This window comes from Gallinula chloropus, assembly GCF_964237585.1.
Source record: "Gallinula chloropus genome assembly, chromosome: 10".
Taxonomy (NCBI): domain Eukaryota; kingdom Metazoa; phylum Chordata; class Aves; order Gruiformes; family Rallidae; genus Gallinula; species Gallinula chloropus.
Window position 1 is genome coordinate 20116199 of NC_140095.1, and position 27880 is coordinate 20144078.

Genomic DNA, 27880 nt, shown 5'->3' on the forward strand with positions numbered 1-27880 from the left:
GGAGGAGGAGAGCAGCAAACCCCACACCCAGCCCCATCCACAGGAAACCCCACACTGAGCCCCATCCCCGCTGGAGCCAGGCGGACAAATGGCCCCAGAGCAGTTCCTGCTCCTCCCCAAGGCAGAGCAAGAACCAGGCTGTGTGAGGGAGCTGGGATGGGGCTCAGGGCAAGGCCTTTCCTTCCTGGGGCCCAGCCAAGGCCAGCCTGGGTGGGCTGACCATCACACCAGGATCAGGGGCTGGAGAAAGGGGAAGAAGGGGCAGCCAGGAGCACAGGGCAGCTTAATCCTCCACGTTTAATGCAGTAAAAGGTGGGGTGAGGCAGAGACCACCATTCTGGGGCCCCAACAGCTGCTGAGCTGCCAGGGAGGTGACAGCAACCAGAAAGGTGACAGCAGCTGTCCCCAGGGCAGGGAGCCCAGCAGCAGACCTCCAGCAGCAGCACCTGAGCTGCCCTTCCCTCTCCAGGGGAGCAGGGAAGCTGGGTGCAGCACACAGGAGCTGAGGGACAGTGAGTGTAGCTGCTGCCCAAAGGTGCAGGACCAGGCAGGGATCTGCAGGTGATGGTGAGCAAAGCCTGTTGGTCCTCCAGGAGCAGTTTTGCTCCCAAGGCAGAGGGACCAGGACAAGGGGACAGCTGGGTGGGAACCATCCCCGTGCTGCAGATGAAAGCTCTTTAGCCCCATCTTGCCAGACATGCTGTGAAACTTCAGCTAGAAATCCCTGCACTAATTAATGCATGGCCTTAGTTTTTCCTACCCATTCCTTTACCCCCCCAGGGCCATCCCCTGCAGCACTGGGATGGTGCTCACTGCTCAAAACCCCTGAGCAGGGTTGGTTCCCCCCCCCCCCCCCCCCCCAGGGGCTGCTGGCACCCACGCTCAGCACCTCAGCAGGGAACCCCCCGGCTCTGCTGCCCCAGGAGCTGCTGGGGAGGCCCCAGTCCCAGCTGGGGCCCTGCATGTGCCACTCTGAGCAAGCAGGAGGGTGAAGAGCTGCCAGCTGCCCTGTGTGGGATGGGGGTGTCAGCCACAGGGGCTCCACGCTGCCGCTGCTGTCACTGCTCCATTGGCTCACACACCAGAAGATCTCCCAGATGCTGGGAAGGGCAGGGCCAGGGAGCTCTGGCTCAGGCTCCAGCAGGGTGTTTGTGTGTGTGTGTGTGTGTGTGATGCTGCAGCAAAGCTGCCCAAAGCCGCTGTTGCAGCGGCAGAGTCAGCGCATGGGGGAGGCTGAGAACAGACAGTGACAGGGGAACACACCCTCCAGGGGACAGGTTTATTGAAATAGTCGGCACCTAGCGAAGAAAAAAATCACCTGTGGCTTTAATTATTGCATACATCTCGTTTCTAGGGCTAGGAAAGTGTCAACTGATAAATATCATTTCATCAGAATGCCCGTGGCTGGAACACACCAGCAGCACATTCTTCAAAGTTACAACAAAAGTCTTAGAAATGTTAAAAAGGGATTCGTTTTCCTTTACTAAAATAAAGGAGTGCCCCCCCACCCACCCAACCCACCCCGAGGCGCTGGGACGGACAGACGGACTCGTGGCTGTGCAAAGCAGAGCTTGATTACAGTAACAGAAAGAGGTCGGGACGGGCGTGTGGAGCCTGCAGAGCACTCGGTGAGAGGGCCGGGCGGCTGGGCAGGGTCAGGTCAGCATGTCCCAGAGGCAGCAGCAGCAGAGCGCGGTCCAGCACGCCGTCAGGCAGGCGCTCTCGCCCGTGTCGTCCCTCCGCCGCTCCTCCACCACGTACACTGCGGGGCAGAGAGCGGGGTCAGTCCCAGCGCAGCGCAGCCCGCAGCCCGCAGCCGCCACCCCGGCGCAGCCACAGCGGCCCAGCGTGGGTCACACGCACGGGCTGGAGACTGACTGAGGGGAGACGCTGAGCTCCTGTGCTGCGGCCACAGCAGCCCCGGAAGGACCGGCTGTCCCTTCCCATCACCTCCCATCACCTCCCATCACCTCCCATCACCGCAGCCCCCCCAGGACTGGAAGGGTCCTTGGGGCCGGGACTGCTGGGCCTGTGCAGCGTCCCGAGCCAGGACCAGCCTCGTGTGTCCTGGCAGCAGCTCCCGTTGCCAGAGGAAGGGCTCAGTCTGGACTCCGGTGCTCCCGGTGCCTTCCCGGGAGTGCCGGTGCCCAAGGCCCCTCTGCCCAAGGCCCCGGCCTGCAGCCAGCCCCCTCCAGCCCCGGCACAGCTGTGCCTCCTGGGGCAGGCAAGGCTCAGCCCGGGCTGCCAAGCTGGAGGGGACCCAGCACTCCCAAGGCAGTGGGGGTGATGAAGAGGGAGGAGGTGGGGGGGTCACAGGTGGCTGAGGGCCCAACTCCCACCTAGCAAGATGGGGCAAGATGGGACAAGAGGAGGAGAAAGCTCATGGGTCCTATGAAGCCAGGGAGGTTGCTCAGCTGTGCCCATCACAATGTGCACCATTTCCTGTTCCCCACCCGAAATCTTCCTACATCCCATCAGGGATAGCTGCACCTGCTGCCTCCCTGAAGTGCCTGTCTACCAATATACACAGCATGGGAAAGAAACAGGAAGAGCCAGAGATCTTTGTGTGGTCCCAAGGCCACGATCTCATTGTGATCACGGTGCCGTGGTGGGACAGCCTGGATGGCTGGCAGGCAGGAACCAAGGGAGCTGTGCTCTGCTCTCCAGAGGAGATGCTTTCCCTCCCAGGCCTGCACTGCTGGGAGCAGCCCCACATTTCATCCGTGTATCCGCCTTGGTGGAGCAGCATCCTCCCTGCAGCAGAGAGCTGCCCTTCTGCCTGGCCCAAGGCGCTGAGGCAGGGTGAGAAGCCAGCCCTGGTGCCACACGATGCCTCTGAGCAGAGCAGGTCACAGGTCCAGGCAGAGCTGCAGGACGGAGCTGTGCTGGACACGTCCGGACTGTGGGGACCTGGCAGCACCGGGGTGTTCCAGGCTGGGAAAAACCTCCGGGCTTTTTTCCCCTGGTGGGTCCAGGAGCTCAGAAAAGCACCTAACACTGTTTCCTCTGAGAAGGGCCTCACACAACAAGCAAAGCAAGACATACCACATCACAGAATCCCAGACTGGTCTGGGCTGTAAGGGACCCCAAGGGTCCCAGAGCTCCAACCCCCTGCCACAGGCAGGGACACCAACCTCCAGGCCTGGAGCTACACAAGGTTGCCCAGGGCCCCAGCCAACCTGGCCTTGGACAGCCCCAGGGATGGGGCACCCACCCCCTCTCTGGGCAGCCCCTTCCAGCCCCTCACCACTCTCTCTGTAAAGAACTTCCCCCTAATATCCAACTTAAACCTTCCTTCCTTCAGCTTCACTCCATCCCCCTTGTTCTGCCGTTATTCACCCTTTAACAAGCCCATTCCCCTCCTGTTCCTCTGCTCCCTTCAGGGACTGGGAGGCTGCAGTGAGGTCCCCCCACAGCCTTCTCTTCTCCAGGCTGACCCAGCCCAGCTCCCTCAGCCTCTCTCCATAGGGGAGCTGCTCCAGCCCTCTGAGCATCTCTGTGGCTCCTCTGACCCCTCTCCAACAGCCCCACATCTTCCTTGTGTTGGGCCCCAGCTCTGGACACAGGACTCCAGCTGGGGCCTCAGGAGGGCAGAGAATGCTCTGAGAGTCCTGTGTAAGACAATGACACACCACTGTGTGTGTGCTCTGCCCTGCCAAACATGCAGAGATGGCCAGGAGCTCCTCACCAGAGTGGGGTACCAGCCACGCTCTCCTGCTCTTCAGGTGGGAGAGGATGCTCACTGGCTCCTGCCATCTCTCATGGCCAACAGCTGAGGGGGCTTTTCCCAAATCTGAACCAGCTCCCTGTGCTGGAGCCCTGAGGCAGCTCTGGTTTTCAGGTGGCTGCCAGGTGTCAGCCAAGCCATCCTGCTTTGGAGCCATGGAGAGCTGGGCTGCTGCCATACCCAAACTGAGCCTTGGTGCCCCAAGACATCTGGACCAGCACAGCAGAAGGGGGCTGGGAGGATGGTCGGGGATGCCCTGGGAGGATGTTTAGGGAAACAGCTGGTTTCTGGGGGTCTGGAGGCAGCAGACCTCTGGAGAACACTCCAGAGCAAAGTCCTTGCAGATTTAGGCTGAATAAAACCCAAGGGAACCTGACACCCTTCCGTGCCCCAGAAAAAGCTCTGCAGCATGTGACACTCCTAAATCTGGTGGACAGCATAAGGTCACACTGCTTTGGTGTGACCTTACACCCCCCTAGCTCCCTTGCTATAGCAGCCAAGCTGGATGGGGCTCTCAGGCTGGCCCCAGGGTGGGTACCCTCTCCCCTGCACAGGATGGCATGGCCCTATGCAGGGAGCCCTGGCCAGCCTGCTGCTCCTGCCAGCCTCCAGCAGGCATCTGCTGAGTGGAGCCAGCCGTGTCACCATGCAAACCATGGGCTGGGGGCCGGGGGCTAGTTCCAGCCAGCCCACGGAAGCCCATCCTCACCCTGCTTGAAGGCAGCCAAATCTGTAGCCACAGCCAAGGGAAGCTCTTCACCCCCCTGGGAAGAGCTTTAACTCTGCTGCCTTTTACTGCCAGAGTTAACACAGGGCTGCTCCCTGGCTGCTCAGCACCGAGCTACCAAGGGGCAAGGCTCAAGGACACGAGCTGTCACACGGGACACACTCACACTGCGGCACACGAACCAGTACAGAGCTTTGCTGGTCAGCCAGCAACTTGTCACTTGAGTGAGTGGCAGCCAGTCTGGCTGTGTGCTCTGGGGGAGCAGGGGGCTGTAGGGCTCCCCAGCCTGCAGCGGGGTAGGGGGAGGCCGGTGCTGTGGGGCCGGTGTGGGGGCCGGGGGAGGCCGGTGCTGTCGCCGCACGGCCTCTCCGCTGCCTCCCCGCACAAGTGGGTCACAGCAGCATCGCTCCTCCCTGCCAGGCAGCCTGTGCTGGCACACTGCACCGAGCTGCCCAGCACATGGGCACAGCAGCCCAGTAACAGCCCAGTAACAGCCCAGTAACAGCCCAGGGCAGCAGGAGGGGCAGTTGTTTCGCCGTTCTGGGACTCACCATGGGCTCGGGGATGTGCCTCTCTGTTCGGAACAGCCGAGGAGCTCTGGAAAGGGACCGGTGCCTCTAGCTCTTCTCCTAAAAGCTGGAGTCACCTAAACCCGCAGCGCCCCGCAGCACAAGCATCTCCCTGCAGGGGAAGCCGTGGCCTTCCCTGGGCAGGGGGTTATGGGACTCTACCAAGCCTGTTCACCTTCCAGGTTGAAGGAAAAGCCTCCAAGACCTCCATTCAAAAGACAGGTTGGAGAAGCCACTGCCTTCCAGGGCAGAATTCCTCCCCCAGAGCACGCAGAGTCAAGAGGGCTCCCAGCACCCTGCCACTGCCAGCTCACGGCCATCGCTGCTGTTTGAGAGGACACAGAGCTGCTACTGAAAGGTTCAGGACTTCAAGAGCATCTGGGCAATACTCTAACTGAACCCCACCACCTCTGGCCTCCAGTTTGAGCTTAGCCAGCACCTCCTTGTAAGCTTCATCAGTGCTTCAGAGGTTGTAGCTCTATTACTGTCACCAGACAAACTGCCAGAGACACTTTAAACCCAGCCACACAGCCCTGCTTGTCTCATCAGCCAGTTGGGTGTGGGGCTTGTCCAGGAGAGGGGAAGAGCAGGTGAAGGCTGGTCAACTATTCACATACAGGTAAAAACATTTCAAAGGAAGGGGAGGTAACGACTACCAGCAAAGCCCCTCAGTAACAGGAGACATCCTGCACCAGCCCTCTCACCCTGGGCACTCTGCAGCTGAACATCAGCTCCAAAGCACGAGTGCAGAAGTGCCTGAGGACATCAGGAGTGTGTGGCAGCAGCTCTGTTTGCTCACCCCAGCCTGGGCATTACACTAAATGCAGAGGATCCCCTGTAAAGAGCACAGGCAGAGTCAGCATTAGCACAGCACTAAGCACCTTCCACAGACTTCTTCTCATAGTGTCTTACATAGAACCACAGAATAGGTGAGGCTGGAAGGGACCTTTAAAGTTTGACCCCCTGCAGTGGGCAGGGACATCGTCACTAGATCCGGTCACTCAGAGCCCCATCAAGCCTGACCTGGAATGTCTCCAGGGATGGGGCATCCAACACCTCTCTGGGCAGCCTGTGCCAGGGATCTGCCACCCTCATGTTGAGGAAATGCCCCGAATCTCCCCTTTTCCAGTTTAAACCATCCCCCCTCATCCTATCACTCCATGCCCTTGGGAACAGTTCTGCCACAGCTTCCTTACAGGCACCTTTCAGGGACTGGGAGGCCACTACAAGGTCCCCCTGGAGCCTTCTCTTCTCCAGGCTGAGCAACCCCAACTCCCTCAGCCTGGCTTCACAGGAGAGGTGCTCCAGCCCTTGGATCATTTTTGTGGCCCTCTCTGGATGTGCTCCAACAGAAAGCCTGTAACTGGTGCAAGCCACCCAACATCTCAACTCACTTCAGCAGTTCCCCATTAACAGAGGTTAGATTTTCTACTGGAATAGCTCTGCTAACACCCCCCACAACCCAGAACACGTAAGTTAAGGGAACTGCTGGCTTTGTATGCCCTAATTTTTGAAGCCCTAATGCCTCCATGCTAAAGCCACCCAGTTTGAGCCCCCAGGCCTTACTGGGGACTTCATCAGCTGTTGTTTTGTGATTCTATCCTGTGGAAGGTTACTCCACAGATCTCTCACAGCATGGTCCTATGCAGCACAGAAACAAAGGTGATTTCTCTCAGAGGCACTAGACAACACTCAGTTTTAGGCTCAGTTTTTTGATGCTTCCATTGTTTCTCCTACAACAGGCTGGGAGAGCTGAGCAGACCCTCCCAGCTTCTAATCACCCCTGAAGGGCACAGACCACAATGAATCAGGCTCACCCCGAGAACGGTAGCACTCCCTGTAACCACACAGTACCAGCCTGCACGGGCCAGTGCAAATAACTCCCACTTTGTTTTTAAAACAAATACTACAATACCTTGTCAGCTCATGCACAGCCCCCTTTATCTTAAGCACACACATTTTGTTTCTTTTCATACCTAATTGATGTGTTAACCATTAACTCTGAGAGGGAAAGGCATGAGCAGTACTTTTCACCCAGTTTGGTAGTACCTGAAATCCTGACCTGAGACTGCAGTGCTCCTTATCACAGGGCTTTACTGGGCCGACAGGGATTGCAGAACAAGGATCCCAGTGGTGATTACAGGACCAGCCCAGCCCGCCCCAGCGCCTGGGCACACACATCACTCTTAAGGTATGAAGTACCTATGTGCAGACATCCCCCAGAAAGCAGGCACCAAGGGTGCCTGAGAGCCCTCAAGCTCTGCAAGCGCTCCCAGAAGCCTTGCTGCACATCACTGGGGGCTCTGGCACTTGTCTGGGTCATTTTAGGCATGACAGGCAGGCAGCAAGCACAGGCTTACCTCAGGGAAGCCAAGAAGCCCTGGGGAGGTGTGTGCAGCCCTGGGGTCGGGCAGCCTGGCACCAGCTCCTCTCCCCAGGGGAGAGGGCCAGGCCTGTGAGAACAGCAGCACGTCCTCAAGCTCACTTCTCCTTTGGGTTCCTGTGTGCTCACACACAGGTCAGCTACCCCCTTGCTGCTGGGTGCTCTTGAGCAAGGCCTGTGGCACACAAGGGGAAGCAGCGACAAGCAGCTTCACAAAGGCTGTTGCTGCAGGTCAGGAACTTCTCCCTCTGGTATCTGAAGGGCTGTTTGCCACACTACTGACCCTGCAGAGCATGAGTATGCATTAAGACTAGAGTGGGCAGCAGAGAAGGGACCAATAAGCATTTCCCCACATGTGAATAAAGTGGTTTTTATCATAAGCCACTTCTGCCTTGGCTTCTCTAACCAGCAAGCAAGAAGTCTCCCTTCAAACCACACACCCCCACTTGAATACTGGCTTCCTGCAGGGCCAAGGGCTGCCTGCAGCAGGTTCTTAAATCCAGGAAGATTCCTGCCTTCCAGTTCCCACAAGAGCTTCTCAATCTTCTGGTCACTCTCAAGAGCTATTCCAGCTTTCAGGGAGCTGAAGAGGCAGCACATTGCAGGGACATGATGGTGCAGGCAAGCTAAGGGAGCAGCTCCCAGAGCAGAGCTGCCCTGCACACAGGGCTGTTTCCCTCTCCCGTGCTGTGTATGCTCCAGGCGTGGGCCACGGCCGATCATAAACCACGCAGCTCAGTCAGGGCTGGGACAGGAATTTCCTCACCTGAGCACACAGGGATGGGATTCAACCATCCTGGAGATAATGGAAGTGATACCAACCAGCATTTATGGAGTAGAGCTCTACCCAGGAAGGAGCCAACGTCTGTAAACCAGGGCTACGAGCAGTCCTTGGAAGAGGAAAACATACCCTACGTAGTAAGGACTCAATCTGCAGGAGGTCAGCAGGCATCAGCCAGCACTACAAACCCCATCACACAGTCAGGAATCATTCAGGATGCCTGTCATAAGAAACCAGGTTCTGCCCATCTCAAAAGCACAGTAATTCAAGGCTCCAGACCCTTCAATTTTCTTCTAGACAGCAACAGATGCAGAGACATCTGCCAAGACTACAGAATTTAAGAACTTCCTCTAACCTTGTGATGGTGGTGGTGTGGTGTGTTTTGTTTTAATGACGTCAATGAGATGATAATTTCAGTTAAAGCATTTTCCACCACGTTGACCACAGGGCTCAGAACAGCTCATGCCTCAGCTTGACACTGTTTTCACTGAAAATCAGCATCAGTCCTAGCTTTCAATGGGACCTGCCTTGGAGACTGAATGAATACAGCACAAACTCAATCTTGCAAGGTCTTGCAAGAGTGTTCAGGGTGACAGACAGGAGGGACAAAGTCTGGTTTTACAGCAAAGGGAATGTGTCCCAGCAAGTAGTCACTCAGCTCAGGGTAGCAAGACTGCTTGAGCAGCCCCCCAGGCCTTGAGCACCACAATCCCTGCAGTGCTGGAGAAAAAGGCTTTACACCATGTGCTTCTCACCAGGACTGGGAGCCCAGCTGACAGGGACTGCCCAGAACAGCAGCCCCATTTAGCCTCAGCCCATTGTGGGACCAGCTGTAGCCTCACGTAGCCAGTTTGTCTGAAGCATGTTTTCAGATACAGGGTCTGAATTTAGAACTCCTTCTCTTTGTATCAGGATTTCTGTGCTGTCAGGCCCCAGGGTTTGTGCAGGCAGCAGGGGACAGAGGGAGGTATGATACAGCACAGAGAGAGCACCAGCTCTGAGGGCACACTTACTGCATGGAAACAGGTGAGAGGGCAACTGCCAAGCAAGCTGGTTTATTGGTTTTGAGTGACACCAGCAGCGTGGAGTTGCAGGTCCTGATGTTCAGTCACAGATACACAAAATGCCCTGACAGACTGCTTGGGAAGGGCACTACACAGGAGGGAAGCCTGCTGGAACTGCTACATCCACCCTCACACGGGCTGAGGAGTGAGGGTGGAACTGCTGGCAGGCACCAGAGAACCTCCTCAGAGCGATGAGGATCCCCTCCTTTCCACACCGAGACAGGCAAGCAGGGAAAAACCCACCCTCCTGGCAGGAGGCAGTGAGTGTATCTAGGGGACCTGCCATTCCTGCAGCTGGGCAAACACTGGGAGGCAGGCAGCATCACTCTAACTGCTGCTCTTATCACACCTGCCAGCAGGCAGCTTCCAGAGAGACCGTTCCACATCCTGGGTAGCCGAGGTCACCCCGCCGCGCTGGCTGTGCCTGGGGCTGCAGGGAGGCTGCTGACACAGCCCAGCTCCCTCTGGCACAGCGTGGAACTGCCTCATCCATGACGTGGTTATCTGTCGATGGGGTGGGAGGGGGGGGAAACTCAGCCAGGGCAATTGCTAACATCAGTCAGTGCTGTCAAAATGAGCGTGTCACTTCGTACTTTGGCTCATTCCACCTCTTTTTAAAGCACACTTATCAGCAGCACTGCATTTCATCTCCAATCTACAGAGACAAGGAAGTACCTGCTGACAGGGCAGCAGATACCGGCTTTCCTTATGCCAGTGGATACTGAATCATTCTGGACTGGAAATACTGGTGAGGAAATGAGATACTTTCTGGAAGGAGGTACTTTCCTCCTCCTAAATAAGCCCCTGCTGCTCAAGTGGACCTGGGTCCTTAAGCCATCACAGAGCTCCACTTGGGGATGGATGCAAGGAGCTGACCCAACAGCTTCCAGGCCAGGATCGAAGGGAGGGCAGGGACAGGGATTGTAGTGGGGGTCTGCTGCAGCCCACCTGAGCGGGGAGGGAGACCAGGCAGGTGATGCCTTCTATAGACAACAAGGAACAGCCTCACCTTCACAAGCCCTGGTCCTCATGGGGACTTCAATCACCCTGGTATCATCTGCTGGAGGGATGACACAGCAGGGCACAAGCAATCCAGCTTTTTCCTGGGATGCATTCATGGTAACTGCCTTCTCCAAGTGCTAGAGGAGCCAGTGAGGAGAGGTGCCACACTGGACCTTGTTCTCACCATCAAGGAGGGTCTGGTGGGCAATGTGAAGTCTGAGATCCTTAGGGCAGAAAGGAGGGTACACAGCAAGCTCACCACCCTGGACTTCAGGAGAGCAGACTTTGGCCTCTTCTGGGACCTGTTTGGCAGAGTACCATGGGACAAAGCCCTGGAGGGCTCAAGACAGCTGGTTGGTATTCAAGGATCACCTCCTCCAAGCTCAGGAATGATTGGTATTCAAGGATCACCTCCTCCAAGCTCAGGAATGATGTACCTCAACAAAGAGAAAGCCAGGCAAAAACACCAGGAGGCCTGCATGGATGAACAAGGAGCTCCTAGGCAAACCCAAATGCAAGAAGGAAGTCTGCAGAACCTGGAAGCAAGGGCAGATACCTGGGAGGCATACAGAGAAACTGTCCAAGCAACCAGGGATCAGAAAAAAGCTAAAGCCCTTATACAGTTAAATCTGGCCAGGGGTGTCAAGAGCAACAAGAAAAATATCTATTGGCACATCAGCTATCAAAGGGAGAGGAGGGAAAATGTGGGCCCTCTCCAGAAGGAACAGACCTGGTCACCTGGGGTATGGAGAAGGCTGAGGCACTCAGTTGCTGCTCTGCTTCACCAGCCAGTGCTCCAGCCACACAGCCCAAGCACAGAAAGTGAAGGCAGGGACAGGGAGAACAAAGAACCACCCACTGCAGGAGGAGATCAGATTCAAGATCTAAGGAAGCTGAAGGTGCACAAGCCGATGGGACCTGAAGAGATGTGTCTGTGGGTCCTGAGGGAACTGGTGGAGGAAGTTGCTAAGCCACTGCCCATCATATTTGAGAAGTGACTGGAAAAGGGGAAACATAACCCTGATTTTTAAAAAGGGAAAAGGGAACTACATGCCAGTCAGTCTCTCCTCTGTGCCCAGCAAGACCATGGAGCAGACACTCCTGTGAGCTACACTTGGGCATGTGAAAAATCACAGAATCCCCAGGTTGGAAAAGACCTTTAAGACCATCGAGTCCAACTGTTCCTGTCCTGTGCTAAACCAGATCCCTGAGCACCTCATCTCCCCTCTGTTAAACACACCCAGGGAAGGTGACTCAGCCCCTCCCTGGGCAGCCTGTGCCACAGCCCCACAACTCTGCCAGGGGAGAACTTTTCCCTCCCATCTGAACTGAACCTGAAGGTTCAGAAAGATGAGGAGGCGATTTGTGACAGCCAACACTGCTTCACTACAGACAAATTGTGCCTCACACATCAGTTGGCCTTCAGTGATGGGCTGTCCTGGTTTTGGCTGGGAGAGGGTTCATTTTCTTTCTGGCAGCTGGTGCAGTGCTGTGTTTGGGAGGAGTGAAGGTGGGATGTGACACTGTCCCCATGACATCCCTGTCTCTTCAAATTAGAGACGTGGATTTACTGGCTGGGCCATTCTGTGGGTCAGGAACTGGCTGGATGGCTGCGCTTCACACTCCCAGAGCTCGATGGCCAAGGGGAGAGCAGGGAGGGGTGGTGTCCCTCAGGGCTTGACACTGGGACCAACACTTTTAACATCTTTGTTGGCAACATGAACAAAGGGACCCAAGTGCACCCTCAGCAAGTCTGCTGCCCACACCAAGCTGTGCAGAGGACATGCTGGAGAGAAGGGATGCCAGCCAGAGGGACCTGGATAGGCTGGATTCACCCCTTCTATGTCACCCTTATGAGATCCCCCTGCAGTACTGCACCCAGCTCTGGGGTCCTTGATACAAAACAGACATGGAGCTATGAGAGAAACTCCAGAGGAAGCCACAAGGATGACCAGAGAGCTCAAGCACCTATTCTATAAAGACAGCCTGGGAGAGTTCTTCAGCCTGGAGAAGGCTCCAGGGAGACCTTAGGGCACCCTCCAGTACTGAAAGGGGCCTACAAGCAAGCTGAGAGGGACTGGAGCAGGGAGGGACAGGACAAGGGGGAATGGTCTTCAGCTGAAGGAGGGAAGATTAGATTAGATATCAGCAGGAAACCTTTCCCAGGGAGGGTGGGGAGGCCCTGGCACAGGGTGCCCAGAGAAGCTGGGGCTGCTCCAGGATCCCTGGCAGGGTTCAAGGCCGGGTTGGATGGGGCTTGGGGCACCCTGGGTTGGTGGGGGTGTGTCTGCCCATGGTGGGGGTGGGGGGGAAGTCAGGAGGGGTCACTGTGTGGTCTGTGAAGTTCCCTTCCCACCCAAACCAATCTGTGATTCTTTGAAACACAGCTACTTGTCCCAGTTTCACAGCTTCCTCCTTTGTGCTGGTCCACAGTTTTACAAGCAGAGACTTGATCTGAGCAGAGGATGTTTGGTGTCATCAGTTCCCTGATCCAAGCCTGATAGGACATCCGAAGCAGGAGATCTGGCTCAAAGCCAGACTGTCCAAAGCAGAAGACTCACTCTCCTCTCAGCAGCAAAGTGACACTTGCAGTAACCAAAGATGTTGTGTTCTACATGGGAGACTGGGATTTCCACCCCCCTGCCCCCCAGCAGTACCAAGAAACGCCCATCAGCCACCCCAAAACTATGTGCATTTCCTAGAGAAAGCTGTGATTACATTTCAAGTCCACGTGACAGCAGAGGTCAGAAACATCATGATGCTGCTTCCTCCTTCTCAAAGGCACATCCTTGAGGTTTCCACACTTACAGGAAACTGAACTCATGACTCACTCTTGGGGTTCTTATTCACTCACACCAATTGCTCACTGATTGTATTTCGGTCCTTTGACCAAAATACACAGAATATTGCTGATATCTTACATCAGAGCTGTAAACCCAGGGATGCTTTTATATGCACTGCTCCAGTTCTCCAGCATTTTAGCCAAGGAATACAGGGGAAAAAAACAAAGTTCTGAAGGTGTCCTCTCCACAGTTCAGCCTGTCTGCCCATCTGTCAAGTCTCCTTTGGACTCACTGCAGTGAAAAATTCTTCCTAAGAACTGACCAAGTTCCAGCTTCCCCAGAAATGAGGTTTTGAAAAGCTCTCTGTCCCAGCCTGCTACTGAGTCAGAGTGACACGACGTGGGAGTGGGGCACAGCAGGCAGTTATCTCAAAAAGCAGCAAATGTGGGTCCACCTCAGCAGCCCCCAGTACAAGCTCAAGCTTGGCAAGAACAGTGTGGAGAATGACCTCACCATGCAATGGCTACTGAGAGCTTGGCACAGTGGCAGAGCCCTGGAGGGAACTGCCTGAGTCCTGACACTTTCCCAAGTGATACCAGCTGTGATACAGCCTTCTCAGCCATAGGACAGCAGTTGTACCCGAGGTACCCCTACAGCATCACTCACCCCCCAGGCTCCCTCAGGCTGAACAGTCTCTCTGGTAGCTCTGGCCACATCTTCTGCCACCTCAAAGGCAAAGACAGCACCCAACCTTGCCAGAATCCAGGGGTGTCGACCTTCAAAGGGACCTCTGAAGACCACCTGGTCCACCCCTCTGCTCAAGCAGGGGCAGCAAAAGCAGGATGCCCAGAACCACCACCTGGTCAGGTTTTGAATATCTCCACAGACAGAGACAGCACAACTTCTCTGGGCAGTGTGTGATCACTCTCACAGTACAGAAGTGTATTCTTGTGTTCAGAAGAAACGTCCTTGTGGCAGTTTTGTGTAGCTGGGTGCTGGCAGAGAAGGGGGGCTGCAGAGATGGCATCTGCAGGAAGCAGCCAGCAGCTCTCTGCAGCCCCCCAGAGCAAACACCAGCCGGCTCCAGGCCGGAGTCGCTGCTGCCCAAGGCTGAGCCCATCAGCCATGGTCACAGCGCCTCTGGCAGTGACAGTGAGGAGAAAAAAAGCCTGCAGGCAGCTGCTCTGTGCCCCAGAGAAGGGAGTGAGAAGGTGTGAGGAGCTGTGCAGCACCAAGGGCAGGGAAGAAAGAGGGGGTGGAAGAATGAGGCACTCCAAGTGCCAGAGAGAGAGATTCCCCTGCAGCCTGTGGTGGAGTGGGTGTCCCCTCACAGCCCATGGATGAGGACGGGGAGCAAGAGACCATCTACAGCCCGTGGAGCGACTGATCCACACCACAGCGGGTTTGCTGGGGACTTGTGACTCTGTGGGGGACCAGGCTGGGGGAGCCTGGGCCCAAAGGTCAGCACCCCATGGAAGGAGCTGTGCTGAGGCACGTGGTGAGGAGATGACTCCCCAGTAGAGAGGACTCACACTGTGGAGGACTGTCTCCTGTGGGTGGGACCCCACGGTGTGGCAGGGGAAGGGGGTGTGTGTGGAATGCCCCCCCCCCCCCAGCTAAGAAGGAAAACAACTTGTGAAGAATGGACTGCAACCCCCCCCTCCCCATTCCCTGCCCCTCCCTGTGCTGTGATGGGAGGGAAGAAGGGAGCGAATTTGTGACTAAGGTCAGCTAAGAGGGGAGGGGTGGGGGAAGTAGAGGAGGATTAAGATCCGGAGGAGGAAAGCAGCTTGTGAGGAACTGACTGGAACCCCGTTGCCCCATTCCCTGCCCCTCCCCACAGGGAAGGGAGTATAATATCATGAATGAAGTGCAGTCTGCTAAGGAGGGAGGGGTGGGGGGAAAATGCTTTAAGACCTGGCTGTACTTCTCATTACCTGACTCTGGTGTCACTGGGTGTGCAGTGTATTTGTAATAAATTACCTTTCTTTATTCTATGTCAAGTCTGTTTTGCCCATGACACTAATTGCAGGGTCCTTATCTGGAATCCTAAGGCTCCCAACATACATTTTCTCCCCTTTTTGGCTGAAAAGGGGACTGATAGAGTGGCTCTGGTGGGCATCTGGCCTCTAGCCAGGGCCAACCACGTCAGTCCTGGGTTTCAGTTTGTGCCCACTGCCTCCAGTCCTACCACTGGACACTATCAAGAAAAGTCTGTCTCCCTCTTCTTCATTCCCTCCTATCAGGTATTTATAGACATGGATCCCACCCTGGAGCCTTCCCTTCTCCAGGCTGAAAAGTTCCACCTCTCTTGGCTTCTCTTCATATAAAGATGCTCTGGTCCCTTCATCCATCATCTTCTCAGCCCTCCTCTGACAATTGTAGCCTGCATCAAGCACTGCAGTGAGCTATGGGTGCCAGCGTGAACCAGCATTCCATATCGAGGGGATGTGGCACACAGATGGAGCAGCTTGCTGCCAAGTGAAATTACACTGCCCTTCTTGCCTTCCCCAGACATCTTTTTCCACAGAACAATAGCAGCTTCAGAAGGAAACAAAAGCCCAGGAATGGTTCCAATGAGACTGTTAGAACACTTGGACAGATACTGCTGGGCTCGAGGGAACTGATGCACATTAATTCAGCAGGATCTGTATTTGGGACTACCACAAGCTCTAGCTGTGCAGCCTTTGGTGGGAGCTTACCAACCAGGAGACAGGCAGGATGAAAACTCTGCCAGTCCAAAGCCAGCAAAAAGGCAATATAACAACCTCAGCATGCGGATTCCCTTGAGGGGTCAGCATTAAGGATGTTCAGCAGTATCTCCCAACAGCCAGAGAACCGTTTAGAGATGCAACAGCAAAGTAAAGCAGGAGAACAGGCTATAAACAAGTCTCCACCTTCCCCAGCCCCCATGCAGCCAGACACTGGTAACTATATCACTTCAAGATCAACGTGTGTTCACACATTTGCAAGCTAGAGAGGCTCAAGCTGACATCACCACACAGCTGCTAGGCATACCTGTATTTTTAGGCCCATCTGCATACACTGGTCCTGGAGGCGGAGGGGCATTTTGCCATCCATACTGGGGATAACCTTGATAACCTGGCTGGCCTGGCTGGTACGGTCCGGTGGGTCCGGGAGGATAGCCTGGGTATGGGCCAGGAGGACCACCCGGTTGCTGTGCATAGGGTGGGTAAGGGGCAGTTGGGCCCGGGCCAGGGTAAGGCGGAGGATTTTCGTAGTTCATGTGGGCTGCAGAATCTGCCCTGCAAGAGAAGGAACAGAGAGGAGTCGGTTTGCTTTTGTCTGCTTTGTCCAAGAGCATGCAATTCCCTGCTCTCCAGAGGGCCCCACAAGAAGTGTGGGAAACAGACCTCAAGTCTCCCTGGTCCAGCAGTGAGTTTACAATCTGCTTTCACTGGGGCAGACTGAGTTGCAGTGATTTCTTCTAAATGACGTGAGTTCCACTCAGCAGCAGCCTGACTTGCATCAGCTGTTCACCCTGAGACACTTAACAGGCTTGCAAGGCAAAATCCTCTGCTTCCACTCACTAATAAATTGTTTTTAAGAGAGATTTAGAAGTGATTATTTCATGTTTCTGTCAATTTAAAAAGCCAGGCAGAAACGCAGCCTGTTCCAGACATGTCCAGTTACCTTGACAGGAGAAAGAGAGAACACAAGTATCCATCACACTTCTGTTAATTGTTCCAGGAATCTAGGTCAGCGCTCTGGAGCAAGGCTGGATGTCAATAATTTCCTGATGACACTGTAACCCAGCACATTGCATATCCTTCCAGTAATGTGTGGCTAAATCATTAGCAGCCACAAGCCACAAGGACCTTCGCCTCATCTGTAAAGCAACATTAAACACACTTCCAAGCGTTGATGTTCCTGAAACCTATCTGAAGCATTACTCACAGCACAGCCATCAAAACACAAGATTGTCACAATGACGCAACTTCAATTAACCTCTAAGCAGCGTGACTAAGCAAACCATGCCTTACCTCTGGTTTCTGAAGCTTCTCCCTGTTTGAGAAACAGAAGTGGCCTTAATTACCCCATGTTCAGGAACCATCCTGACTGAAGCAGGAGTACTCTGCAATTTCTTTTTCCCATTACAGGGTGCAGATCGCTCACCATTTCCCCTTTGCTGCACACCTCCTCCCACACACCACAGGCTTCAGGGAGAAACTCCAGGGCCATAATTTGCCTGAAGCTTGCTGTCACCACCATGCAACAGGAGAGGCTGGCAAGCAGGATCCTCTTAGGATGGCGTAGGAAAGGGCAAACAGTTGGGCTAGACTGACCTGGGTGCTCAGTACTGTGCAGCCACTCGTGGGGACCTGCAGGTTTTGAGTCCAGAGGTGACCAGCAGCACATCCAGACTGAGGTCTGGCATGACGCAGATGAAGGAATTTCACCTTTGTAACTCTATAGCCAGCCCAGAGCCGTCATTGCCAGGCAGGAGCCAAGCCAGTCAGGCCTCTGGGGCTATGTTTAGCTGCTGCAGGCCCTGACAGCGTTCAAGTGAGCTTTGTTTGTTTACAGCTTGCTATTTCATCAGCTCAGAGAGCACCGACTATCCCTCCCCAAGGAAGGGTCCCCAGGCTCTGTGCTTATTTACAGGTTGCTCCTGCCCCAACCTTGCTAGCAGGGTTCTCGCTGCTGTGCAGGCACCATGGGGCTCTGCTGCACCCGTCCCACACTCTCAGTCTGATCACACAGGGTGCCCAGGACAACAGTGCCGACTTGGAGTGCCCCCCTGGGACCCTTTCAGGGGAACAGGGCTGCTGTCCTTCCCACAATGACACCGAGAGGCCCTCTGGTCTCAGCAGGCTGGGTCCTCCCAGGCCTCAGGGGCCTGCAGGCCGCATTGGCTAACACTCCTCTTGCTGTGCATTTCTTAATGCCTTTGTCAAGAGTTTTAAATGTTTAACCAATGCCAGGGATTAGAGGATTCCCCCCTCCCCTGCCCCAGACCACTTAACCACTCATTTACACCAGACAAGCAGCACAGATGTTTAACTTGAGGCTCTTTAACCCCCATACTACACTGCAAGGCTGCTACCAAGGCTGCAGCAAGGCAATGCTCCATTCTGAAAGCCAGCAAAGGACGGGCAGCAAACCCTACAACTCACACAACAACCTAGAGAACTGGGACGTAATGAGTCACTAATATTCAGCTAACTCAGAAAATTATCCCAAAGTAGCAGCCAAAAGCAATGCCCCAGGGAAGAAGGCAGCCAGAGCCAGTGCACCTGTACACCTGCATACCACTGCACATGGCAAGGTGACCATTTGGTGCCTAAGAAACAGACAGGCCCCTGTGAACCCCTCTGAGGCTGCTCGGCCTCCCAGACAGGCACACAGCTGCAGCACCCCCACCCCTACCCCAGCCCCATGCAAGGGCACCCAAAGCTCTGCCACATACCCTATGGGAAGTTGCCTCCTGCCCCACAGCAGCATGGTCACAGGAGATAAAGATCCACAGTCACCCTCCTGAACTTAGGGATCCCCCAAACCAGGGAGGAAGCACGGGGCAGCCCCCTGTTCCAGGTCAAAGAGCCCCAGCCCACTGTCTGCTCTTGGGGCAGGAGTGGCTCCTCCACCTGCCGCCTCCAGGCCTGTCCTAAGCTGTAAGCTGGCATCCTGGGTACAAACCTATGCAGGTGCACATATACACACACACACACAAGGCTTTCAGGGGCAGCAAACTGCAGACCATGGGTTTTGTTCATAAACTTTTCCTTAAGAAGTCCCAGGGCTCAGCCTGCTTCAGTGATCACTGCTGAGCTCAAGCAAAGAGTGTGTTCATTGCTTTGCTTTCCCAAAGCCCTCTTACCCAAGAGGAGGGTAAGCTCGGCCCGTCTTTTTCAGTGAAGCTTGGTCTTCCCTTCTGTCCCTTATTATGCACCAGTTAATTTCTTTGCATCCAATACAATTGCCATGATAGTGCTGGAGCAAGGCTTAAAAACCGCTGCGATGCTTTAGTTGGCTGTGAGCTCCAGTTTCAGCACTGGATCACCACCTCAGCCTCACACTGCTCCCTTGTCATGAGGGTGTGTGCTGTGATCTCCCCAGGGCTGTCCTCACCCGTCAGGGCTGGCTGTTTGCTCCCTGTTCCCTTCTGTACCCAAGCAAGGAGCCTGACCACTACTCTGTAGCCACCTGGTTTCCATACCAGCACTTGGTGTGGGACCACAGCAGAAGCCCTGCAGAGAGCTGGTACCAATGCTGGTGGAACGACACAGGTAGAAAAACATCTCCCCAGAAAGACAGCTGTCAGCTGTACAGGGCTGTACCTGGTAAAGCCAAAACCACTGAAAGAGAGTGGCAAGGTGAGAGCCTGGCTAAACCCAAGAGCTGCAAGGAAAGAGTGAGGAAAACAACACTGGCAGCTCAGGAGCCAAGTCTGAGCAGCCAGACAGGAGGAGGTAGAAATCCAAGTCTGACCACGGTTGGAGCAAACCAGGGAAATTGTGGCATAAGGAATAAGAAAGAAATGCCAGTGCTCTTTGTCTCTTTAAATGCTGCTTGTTAGCCATGTCAAACATTTTTTGAAGAGAGTGAAGGTTTGGAGTGGAGGTATTAACTGAGCTTCTGCCTGTTAATGCAGGAGAAGAGGACTGAGAAGAAAACTGAAGTGGCTGCTGAAAGCCAGACAGGTGCCTGGGCAGAGACCTCAGTGGAACAGCAGAGCAGTAGAAAGGACAACAAAGGAGATTAAGAAGGGTATATTCCACCAGGGCAAAAGTCACCTTCCTCCTCCACGTTGAGGGTAAAGTGAGATTAGCCAAGAACTGAAAGATCATCCAGCAAGAAAAGGCTTTTGCCCTGTGTGCCACCCCCACCCCAGTTACTGCCATGCAGATACCTTTCCTTACCTGCCCTTTATGAACTGCACGGCAATATTCAGATTTTCCTCATTCTCATGAAGCCATACAGGATTTTACATGCTCAGTAGCCCTATTTACTCACCTGGGTACGTGCTTGCAAGGCAGAGCCTTGAATCATTGAGCAGATACTTTGCAGAGACATACTTGAGCTCCTACACAAACATGTCATCAGGCTTTGCAGTGGGTTCTCTCCCCAACTAGCAATTCCAAGCTCTCAGTAACTCCTGTGAGCTTGCACCACGGGTCATGTCTGCGGGTTTCCCAATGAGCACCTCGCAGAGACAGAGCTCCAAGGAAGGAAGCCAAGCATCAGTAAAGCCCTTTGTTTTCCATGGCAGTCCAGGAGGTCCATCAGGAAGAGCCAGCACAGGCTTGCACAGCCTCACCAGATGGGAAACCTCATTTAGCACTAAATGAAGAGATCTCCTTGACTGTCACTAAGCATTTGCCCTATCTGATGCTGGTTAATGACAGAGACAATGGAGACATTACCATCCCACCTGAAGAGAATGGCAAGACACCTTCTTATTCCTCCTCCCTCCCACCAGTACCTTTGTGAGGAGGGAGGTTTGTAAATAGATCACTAAGTTCCCTTAAGCTATCTTCAGACTCCTTTGATCCACACTGCTGAGCAAACACCATTCCCCCTGCCCTACCAGAAGGGGCTTATTTTTTAAACAAGCAGCTTGTTGTACCCCAAAAGGTTGCAGAGCCTCCTGAAAGGTCTGCAGAACAGAAATTACTGGAGTAGGAGCATGCACATGATATAGAATACAGAGCACATATATGGCACTACATGTGCATGTACATACAGACACAAAGATGCCAGGACATGCTCTCACATAGGCTGGTGGTTCTTACAAGTCCCTCTGCACCTCCACCTGTCTTTCACTAAGGCTTTGCAAAAGGTCCAAGTAAGAACTGTGGTACATATACAAACCCATGATGCTCTGTAGACATTAGCTGGTGGGTTGCTGTTGTGGGGTTTGGTTTGTTTGCTGTTTTTTTAATAATATGTCAGTTTTGGCAACCAATACACCTTAGAGAAGCAAACTTCATCATTAAGCTTTCATAATACCTACTTTTAGTTGCTTTGAACTTGCTGCCTCGCACAAGGGCAGCACACCAACCCAGCTGCCACAGAACTAACCTCTCCATGTTCCTGACTCCTCTTCCAGCACACTCACAAATCCATCATCTGGTTTTCTCCACACATCTCTCCCAAGCTAAGGACTCTTTGCTGCTACAAAGCCTGTCCTATTCCTTGGTCATTCCTGCCACCCATTGCCACGCCTTAAGTTTTACCTTGTCTGCTGCAACAGTCTCCAGCTTTCCCAGCCCCTCTCCCAGACAGCTCTTGCCATACTTCAAGCCACACACAGAGCTCAAGCTGCATTGTACCAACTGTAACTGCAAGATCCTCCCAAGTGGGAACAGCTCCTGTAGGTCCTGTCACTGCACAGGGACCGCCAGGGCTGTTGTTCTCACACACACACTGCTCACCAGCATACCAAAGCACAGTCTCCTCCTGTATTTCAGTCACCAGGTATCACTCTCTTCCATAGATCTTTTAGGAACAGCCTTAGTTTCAATCTGCAGTCTCATCATCCACCAGCTGTCACCTAGTCACCCCTTTATACAGTTCAGAGCACGGTGGATTACTAATCAAGCCAGACCTGCCTTTATCCTACCTATGCTTTACAAACACTGGGAAGAATTGATCTTTTTTCCCTAAACTAGGAAAAAACCCCAAGCCTCATGTAGGTATCTGACCACCACCCCACTTCCCAAGAACACCAGCCTTGTGGGACAGCAGGAGAGCCTGGATAGGTACAACTCTTGGTCAGAACTTAACATGAAGCAGGGAAAACACCAAGAATGAAGAGAACAAGGGAAAGTATTAAGGGAGCAAGGCAAAGTGTGATGGAAGAATAGCTCTTCTGTTAGCACAAGGGGTTCCCACACAAAAACCCTTCACACCATTCCCTCCTCCAAAGGCCCACTGGGACTCCCGAGCATTTCCCAAGCACTTCCAAGCATCTCTTCTGAGGCCAGTGTAATCCTGAGGCCTTCAAAGTGACCAGAGACAAGTATTAATCTGCTTCCACCCACTGGCACTGACAACACCTGGCAAAGCTGAGAAGAGCACACGTAGGAGAGCCACACGACTTTCTACACAGTAGGTGTCCACAGCTGCTAACCTGCCTGGAAAGAAATACCAGGCTCTACAGCCAGCCACCTGCAAGTCACATCCCTCAAAGGCAATCTCCCATGCAAGTCAATCAATTAAATGAAAAGCTGTGTATGCAGGGGGAGCAGCCTGGAACACCTATCCAACATCCTCCCCTCCCCTCCAAATGAGTAAGTGGCTGATTTTAGGAATGTAAAGGCAAGCTGTTTGTTTTTAGGACAGTAGAACCAGCACCTCACCTCGTGTGCTGCTCCAGCCAGGAGGAATCCCATTGTGGCCATGTCAGATATTGATTCAGCCAGCCTTTGCACAGATGGAGATGGAAGGCACGCTGAGAGGCCCAGATCCTGAGAAGGGCAATCGGGGCACACTGATGTAACCCACCCCTTCAATGCCTCCAGCACTAGGAAGCCGTTTTCCAATACAGAGCTCTAATGGAAAGTACATTTAGCATCAACAATCCAGCTCCTGGCAACCAGCCTAGAATTTAAATTACATTTCGTATGAACAGGATCCAAACAAACAAGAAAAAAGCACAAGTGGCTTTTAAATGGCACTGGCTCTGTGCTTCCCTCTTACCAGCTTCTCTGCAAGCCTCATTTAGTGATTGCATGAAAGGCATGTTCAAGATAAATTGTAAGAGTCCCTTCTTGCTTGCTTCACCTCCAGGAAGAGCCTTTGCTCAGGTTTGTCCACCCACTTCACCAGGCAGCACCACTGGCCTAGAATAATAGCAGAAGGAGAGCTGCCCAAGAACTGCACCCTTTCCTGAAAAAGCTGCTTAAAACTGCTCCACTTCCCAAAATTCCAATTGTGGGCAGAAGTGAAAGGCCTGCCTATGTGTTATCAGAGAAAAGAAAACCCTAGAAAATGCTGCTTTGTTCCCTTGAGAAGTCTCTGGGGCTACAGGATGCTCCATGGTCATGAGGAAGAGGTGCATCTCCTGTGCCAGGTATTCCCTCTTCCCAGCACTCTCCAAGCCCCCTGATGCCTGTGCAAACAGAGCACACACGATGTGCAAGGATGACAAACTGTCCCACTCTCCAGTCCCATCAGTTTGTCCTGCCTTCTTGGGTAAATCACGACTGAGGTGCATGTTCCTGGGTGATTTTGGTTTCAAAAACAGTGGGTTTGGTCAGCTCTGAAGGGCCTGCAGTCATGCTGACAGTAACTGCCTCAGACCCAACATCTTTGGTCGAGCTTCAGAGCCACAAGACCTGTACCTTCTGCAGTGCCTCCACAGGAGTCCAACAGTGCAGCCTCACGCCCACACAGGTCGGAATGCCAGGATTTCACTTCTGCAAACAAGCTTCAGTGACTCATCAATTGTTACAAACACACAAAACCTCTTCAAAAATGCTACTCATAACTTATCACAAACTCACAGAATCATAGGGGTGGGAAGGGGCCTCCAGAGCCCATGGGGCCCAACCCCCTGCCAAAGCAGGGTCCCTAGGACAGGGCACACAGGGTGGTGTCCAGACGGGGCTGGAATCTCTCCAGAGAAGGAGACTCCACACCCCCTGGGCAGCCTGTCCCAGGGCTCCCTCACCCTCACTGGGTAAAAGTTCTTGCCCAGATTGGTGTGGAACTCCCCGTGCTCCAACTTGAGCCCATCACCCCTTGTCCTGTCCCCACAGACACTGAGAAGAGGCTGCCCATGTCCCCTGTGTCCCACCCTTCAGCTATTGATACCCATTGATCAGATCCCCTCTCAGGCTGCTTCTCTCCAGGCTGAACAGCCCCAGTTCTTTTTTACTGCTTAGTTTTTCTGCTTGGGATATGCCGTCCACCTACATGTTCTGCCTGGCAGAAGCAAAGTATGAAGCTGAAGTAGCAGCCTGTGTAGTTCCAACCATGAGAGTGCTAGTGGGGGAAACAAAAGATAATTAAAAAATAATCCCATGCTCTGCTGCTGTCATCTCATGACCTGCACCTTATGGGAATTCTTCCATTTTTTCAGGTGTCTAACGAAAGGTTTTTAAGAACACATGATTTAACAGCAGAGACCATCAACTGCAATGCCAAGGAGCACCACAGCACAGCCCCTCTCATGTTAGGAGCCAAGGCACTTGCTGTTCCCACACCAGCTGAGACTCTGCCCAGTCACAGAACTGCCCAGGGCAAAATATGGGGAACAGCAAAGCCCTTTCCCCAGAAATCACTGCAGCCCTGGGCACCAGCACCCTCACTTCAGGGTTTGCATGCTTCTGCACACACTGCTGTCATCCAAGTCTTCTTAGGATGTTCTGCCAGACACTTCCAGAAATACATAAATATATTCTGTTCTGAAAAGGCAGTTTAAAATGTGACAAATACCCAACCCAAAAATTAATGAAAATATCCAATTAACCCAAACCCTGCAAATAATAGTTAAAGAAATAAGTTCTGTTGGCCCAACTGAGAAGAGAATGTGAAACAAACAGTGTAACTGGCAAGAAGATTTAATAATAATTAATTAAGACATGTGTGTGTGTTACTCAGATGGTGCTCTGGCAGCACCCCAGCAACGAAACAGCAGTAGCCTTTCATGATCATCTCCCCAGCTCCAATACGCTGAGGGATGGAGCAGAAGGTACCCAGACTGCACGATGATTCTCTACAGCTTCAAGGGGAAACACCCCGAAGGGCAGCAGAGCTCCCACCACACTGGACAGTCAGGGGTGCAGACAGAAATCCAGTTTCCCCAGCTAAGGTCTGGGTACTTGGGGAGGTATTGTGATGACAGGCTGGGAAATGCAACAACACTTTCTTCCCTTTTTCAGCTGCAGGTGTAACACAATGCTTGGCTTTGCCTGGGGCCATGTGCAATAATCTTTTATGGCTGCGTGGCACAGGGCACAGGGAAGTACCAGGTGTCACCAAACCAAGAAAGCCTTTGCCTTACTCTGTCAGAGGCTGAAGAGAAGCTATTACAACTCAGGGCACTGCTCTCAACAGCTCCTAAGACCCAATAAAGCCACAGTAATGCATCATAATGCTAACGCTGATACACTTTTCTGATATGCAAGTGAAAGAAGCAGCAGCTTTTACTTAGCAGTGGTGTGCCTGGTGTAAGGAATACAACACATCTCCAAAGAGGTGCACTTCCCAACAGGGTGGGCACTGAAGCACAGCTCCCTTCCCGCTCCAAGAAAGTAGTGGAACAGCACGGGAATGCACACTCATGCTTCCACATCACCAGTCCTGATTGGGAAACCCTCCCCAGGAAATGACTGCAGAGGGTTGCACAGCAGAGGTGCAAAGCCAAGCTCTTCACCCTCAGGTCTGGAGGAAGGCTGCTTCTCCATCCTGTGGCTGGCAGCCTCAGAGGCTCCTGAAGTGCCTTGTGGGAAGCCAGGCTGCCACCGGCAGGATGCCAGACCTGGCAATACCAACCATCTGCTTGAATGACTCAGGTTTCTTCCTATCATCCCCCATTCCCAAAAATGACAGAGCACTATTTTCTACTCATTGAACCATATGGTTTCAGTTCAGAAACAGGAAGCTGGGAAAGACACAAAGAGTAGAAAAAAAATCAGTGCTGAAGGGAGGCATTCAAACCCTGCTCATTCAGGTCATCAGCTCCCACTAGAAGTTTTCACTGCAGCCTGCTAAGCCTACAGTCACAGGGAGATCAGTAACAGGAGAAAAAAAAGAGGTAACAGGAGAAATGCAGAACCTGTTCTTGAAAAATCCAGGATTACACAAGCTTGCTCTGCCCTCCTAGAAAAAAAAATTAAGTAACATATTAAACTGATGGTGCACAGAACTACCCTGAAAACAGGTAGCTCCTCTGTTTACCACAAACACAGCCCTCTAGGTAATTCTCCATCATCCTGCTGCAACACCACACATGGGAACGTTGCTGCTTGTGCTTCCAGGAACGTCTCTGGTCCTTGAGCAGCAAGCCACCACCCATCTAAAATGTAACAGAGACCTGGGGAGACACAGGGCAGCAAAACAGCCAAGCTCTCTCTATCAACTGATGCTGTGACAGCACCTAACAGGGTCTCAGCTCGTGTCACAGCCCCTCACCCACGTTAGAGCCACTGAGCTGCAGGACACTCCCTTCTCCTCCTTGGCCTGGCAGTGAGGACACCCAACTGCCTCTGGGAGTTATCAGTTACTGTTCCCAATCTGCCCAGGAAAGGACAAACCAGCACTGTAACAAAGGTGGCCTTTATAGCACAGGAGGCAGAGTGTAACAGAGCAAAGTTTCAGTACTTCATGAAAGCACTACCTTGTGCAGCGCAGACGATGATTATCCAACACGCACACTAACTCCTGAACATCCCCCAAAAGCTCTGGAATAGGATCACTAAAACGCATCAAAGCTCAGCACTTTCTGCCTCCTCCTCCTCATGCTGCCACAGTAGCAGTGTTCCTCTCACCCCATGCTTCTAGGAAGAGTCAGTCCTTTTATTAATACTGATGCAGTTAGAAGAAGGAATAGCCGTGTTCTGTCACAGCAGCATCTTCCCACACTTTGGATCTCCTCACTATATTTACGACAGCACAAAGGAAGCAGCAGCTGCTACACACATCAATTTAACTCGCCCACACTTACTACCTTACCCAGACTTACCCTACTCAGACAATCAAGTTGAACCTTCTGCTCACACAGGTCTTGTAGCAAAGGTGAAAGTAATTCTTCCCCCCCCTTCAGAGTGCTAAGCACCAATCTGGGGTGACTGGTACCAACCCGAGTGCTGCCCCGGGTTGGTACTACCAGGTACGTGTGGCAGAAGAAAGGTGACAAGTACTCTCCTGTTTTACCATGATGTTTAATTATCCAAATGAGGTCTCCAATAGCTATAGGCACAGGAAATACAAATCCAGGACACACATAATGGCTTTTAAACACACGATGCACCACTATTATTATTATTTTCACTAGCATACTTCTTGCTCTGCACTCAATAAGCCTATTATTAGTCCTAAACATGCCCCTCTGCTCCGAGCACAGACCTGCCTGCCTCTGCTCCCCCAGCGCTGCATAAACAACTGCTGCCAAGCAGCGCCCTTCTCCCCTGGGAGACCCTGCGGCCACCCCGAACCAGCCTGCAACAGAAGCTTGGGACAGGCTAAAGCAACTCCTCGGAAGCCAACGCACTGTCAGAGCTGGCAGGCGGGGAGAGACGGCCCGGCAAGGCGGGGAGAGGCATCCCAGCCTGGGCCTGCCGGGGGGGGCCTCGCTGGTGACCCACCAGGGTCCCTCTCTTCACCCCGATACCCCTTCCTCCTCATCCTCCTCGGAGCAGCAGCCCCAGCCGGCACCACAACCGGGGCCCCACGTCCCCATCCCGGTGCCGCCCCCCCATCGCCAGGCTGCCTCCCACCCGCACTGGGCCCCTCCGTGCCCACCCGCTCTCACAGCCCCGCAGCAGCCTCACGGCCCCGCCCGACACACGCCGGGGGCCGGGCTGCGGCCGGCCCCGCGCCCGCCGCCACACACACCCGCGGGGAGCCGCCGGCCCCGCTGCCAGCCCCTCACTCGCACCCCCGGATGCCCCCGGCCCTACGCCGGCTCCCGCGGCCGCCACACACACCCGCGGGGGGTGCCTGGGCCCTGCTGCCAGCCCCTCGCTGCCACCCACGGGGGCTGCAGGCCCGGCCCTGCCCTGCAAGACCCCGCATCCCCCCCGTACCTCAGCCGCTACCCTTCTCCAACCGCTGCCGGCACCTGCTGCGCACTCCACGGCGGGTGGTGACGTCAGGCAGCGCGGACAGAGCAGCCGGCTGAGCGGAACCGGGCGCGGAGGGACGCGGGGCCGG

At 53.8% G+C, this 27880-nt stretch overlaps 1 protein-coding gene across 5 annotated transcripts; it reads right to left on the reverse strand.

Moving 5' to 3' along the window:
- Positions 1-1265: 1265 nt before the first annotated feature.
- Positions 1266-27880, reverse strand: CYSTM1 (cysteine rich transmembrane module containing 1; the record flags this gene model as incomplete). Of its 5 annotated transcripts, XM_084268634.1 has the most annotated exons (4): positions 1266-1762; positions 16055-16302; positions 17041-17062; positions 17344-17416. In XM_084268634.1, the coding sequence occupies 4 exons, from the start codon at positions 17414-17416 to the stop codon at positions 1656-1658; spliced, it is 450 nt and encodes a 149-aa protein (XP_084124760.1). In that variant the 3' UTR covers positions 1266-1655. The 5 variants fall into 5 exon arrangements, with proteins under 5 accessions (XP_084124760.1, XP_084124761.1, XP_084124762.1 ...); XM_084268635.1 differs by lacking the exons at positions 17041-17062; positions 17344-17416 and adding an exon at positions 27754-27880; XM_084268636.1 differs by lacking the exon at positions 17041-17062 and having other exon boundaries at positions 17344-17413.